The 2475-nt window shown below is 68.5% G+C and overlaps 2 protein-coding genes across 2 annotated transcripts in view; one reads left to right on the top strand and one right to left on the bottom strand.

Annotated features, from left to right (window-relative positions):
• Positions 1-404: 404 nt before the first annotated feature.
• Positions 405-635, top strand: MNEG_7370 (hypothetical protein; the record flags this gene model as incomplete). The annotated part of the gene is made up of 1 exon (XM_014044161.1): positions 405-635. A coding segment is annotated over one exon (231 nt), but the record flags the coding sequence as incomplete, so codon positions are not given.
• A 577-nt stretch (positions 636-1212) lies between these two features.
• Positions 1213-2475, bottom strand: part of MNEG_7369 (hypothetical protein) — a gene marked incomplete at both ends in the record, with an annotated part of 3817 nt that continues 2554 nt past the window's right edge. The window contains 2 exons of the mRNA XM_014044160.1: positions 1213-1899; positions 2357-2452. Of these exons, the coding sequence (XP_013899614.1) occupies positions 1213-1899; positions 2357-2452 (783 nt within the window). The remainder of the gene's footprint in view (positions 1900-2356; positions 2453-2475) is intronic.

The raw sequence follows: 2475 nt of genomic DNA, 5'->3' as shown, positions 1-2475 counted from the left end.
CCCCAGGTCTATGTCCTGAGCAAACCCGACGCGGCCGCCGCGCTGGGGCAGGCGGCGCAGCAGCGCACAGTGCTGCAGGGGCCCTTTGACGCGACGCGGCCGGTGAGGGCGCGAGACACCTCGCTTGGCGCCCAGCATTTTTGAGGGCGTGACGCCAAGTGCAGTCCAAACACATGCGGACTGCTCGGGCAAACATGCTTTGGTTGTTGTGCGGCCGTCGGTCTTGAGGGCCTCAGGCAGCGAAGAGGCCGCTGCGGGCGCGGCCAGAATGGTGCATGGGGATGGCTGTGTGGGCAAAGTTGGCGGCCGTCTGCAGAGTGGCTCTTACCCCGTCTGTGCTCTCGGCAGCTGGCGCCCTCACTGCCTGCGGCGCTTGCTTTCGCGCTCACCCCGCCCGCGGCCAGGAGTGCATGGCGGCCGTGGGGGGCATCAGGGATGTGCACTTTGTCTATGCCTGCACCAAGCGGCAGCCGGCCGAAAGCGGCGCAGCAGACGGCGCCGGCGCCGGCGGCGAGGGCGGGGCCGGGCGCGGGGGCGGGGGCAGTGACGGCGCGGGCGGCGCAGACGGCGGGGAGGGGGAGGAGGGAGGCGACAGCACTGGGAGCGAAGGCGAGGCCGTCGTGGCTGGCGCGTGAAGAGATGGAAAGCAGGTAGATCAGGCATGTTCTCGCACCGCACTGCCAAGTGCAGATTTGTATCCCTTTGTTTATCACCACAGGCTGGACCTACTGTGCTTATTGTCCTCGCTGCAGTCATGTACATCTGGTGCCTCTGCACTGTTTTTTTTGCTGTTCAGTCCCCCCCATTGTTCGGGCTGCGGGCGCGCCGCCCTCACTTTTTGGTCCATCCTCCACCATGGACGCTCTCCATGATTGCCTCGCTGCTGCCGCCCATTTGTTTGTTACCCTTGGACTTCTGTGAGTAATGCCGGGCTCTCAATGCAGGCATGTATGTTACTGGAGCGAGCCATGCGCGCAAAGGCAGCAGCCCAGCCGATGGTGGCAGCTTGTCGCGGCTGGTTGCTTTCAGAGCCAACGCTCTGGTCAAACTAACACACGCCCTGCAGAAAGCAACGCCGTGGGCAGTGCGCAATCCACAATAACTGGGCGCCAAACAGTCACAGCAAAAGCCGCAAACTCAAAAGCAAACAATGTCAATGGCTGCAGCCCCGGGGCCCGAACCAACAGTCGGGGTTGGTGGCGGCGGAGGGCCTCATTGCAGCCCCGGGCTCGACCGCTTTGCGACCGCCTTCGCCGGCACCGCCCCGGCGCCAGGCAGCACGATGTGCCCGCCCGCCCCAAGCGCCGTCAGCGCCGCCGGCCGCGCAGCCGCCGCCGCCGCCGCTGCCGGCGCCAGCCCCGGCGGCGCAGGTGACGGGGACGCCTGCTGCCGCACCGCGCCCAGCCCCGGCGCAGCGGCCGCCGGCGGCGGCGCCGGCATTAGGGGGGGCCGCCAGGACGCGGCGGCGCGCGCCACGATCAGTTGCTGGGCGGGCGCGGGCGGCACGCCCGGCGCCTGCTGCTGCTGCTGCTGTTGCTGCTGTTGCTGCTGCTGTTGCTGCTGGCCCGCGCCGCCCGGCTCTGCGCCCGCCGGAGCCGGCGTCCCGGTCGCCTCTTGACTCGCTGATGCCGCTCTCCGCTCCCCCCCGCCGCCGCCATCCACGTCCGCCTCCTCTGCTGCCCGCGCCTCATGCGCCCCCGCCCCGCCCGCCGCCGCGGCCGCCGCTGGTTGCTGAAACAGCTGCGGCTGCGGCTGATGCGGCGGCGGGGGCGGCGGCGGCACGAATTTGGGGACCAACCAATCCAGCCGCGCGCGGAAGCGGTCGGCGTTCAGCCGCCGCCGCTTCGCGCAGTGCAGCCGCACCGACACCCAATGGTTTTTGAGGCTACGCACGGCGTCCTGCGCAGTTGTTGAGGTTTATTGCGGCCGGGGGGCGCGCGAAGGAGAGTGGTGGGCCGCGCTCGTGGCGTGGGGGGGCGCGCCAGTGCAGAGGACAGCGGCGCGGCACAAGTTGGGGTTTGGCGCATGAGTAAAACATAGCATGATCCCGCAGGTCGCAGCCCTGTGGCACGCAAAGCTGGCGCAACATCCTGGATCCAAACCCTCAGCTCAACGTCCCGTCGACAGGTGCCCGCACCAACGCGGCGGCGAGGGGTGAGCCAACCCCGCAAGGCCTCAGGAGCCCTGCCACGGGCGCATCGCCCCCCGCCTTTTCCAGACCCATCCCCCATCATACCAACTGCACCCCTAAATTTCGGCCACAGCAGGCGCACAGTCAGACAAAACCTTGACTTCAAACACCAGATCTCCAAACGGGTTGGTGAACCCCAACGGCCTAAACCCTATGTCATCTCACCGCGGGGTCGTACTCCTCGGACTCCTCAGGGTACAGGGGCGGCTCGTCCTCCCCCAGATCATCCGGCGCGGGCGGCGGCAGCAGCGGCCCCGGCGGCTGCGTGTGCGGCCCAAAGAGGA

The sequence above is a fragment of the Monoraphidium neglectum genome (assembly GCF_000611645.1).
Source record: "Monoraphidium neglectum strain SAG 48.87 unplaced genomic scaffold scaffold01296, whole genome shotgun sequence".
Lineage (NCBI taxonomy): Eukaryota > Viridiplantae > Chlorophyta > Chlorophyceae > Sphaeropleales > Selenastraceae > Monoraphidium > Monoraphidium neglectum.
This window is presented reverse-complemented; position numbering and strand designations above follow the sequence as displayed.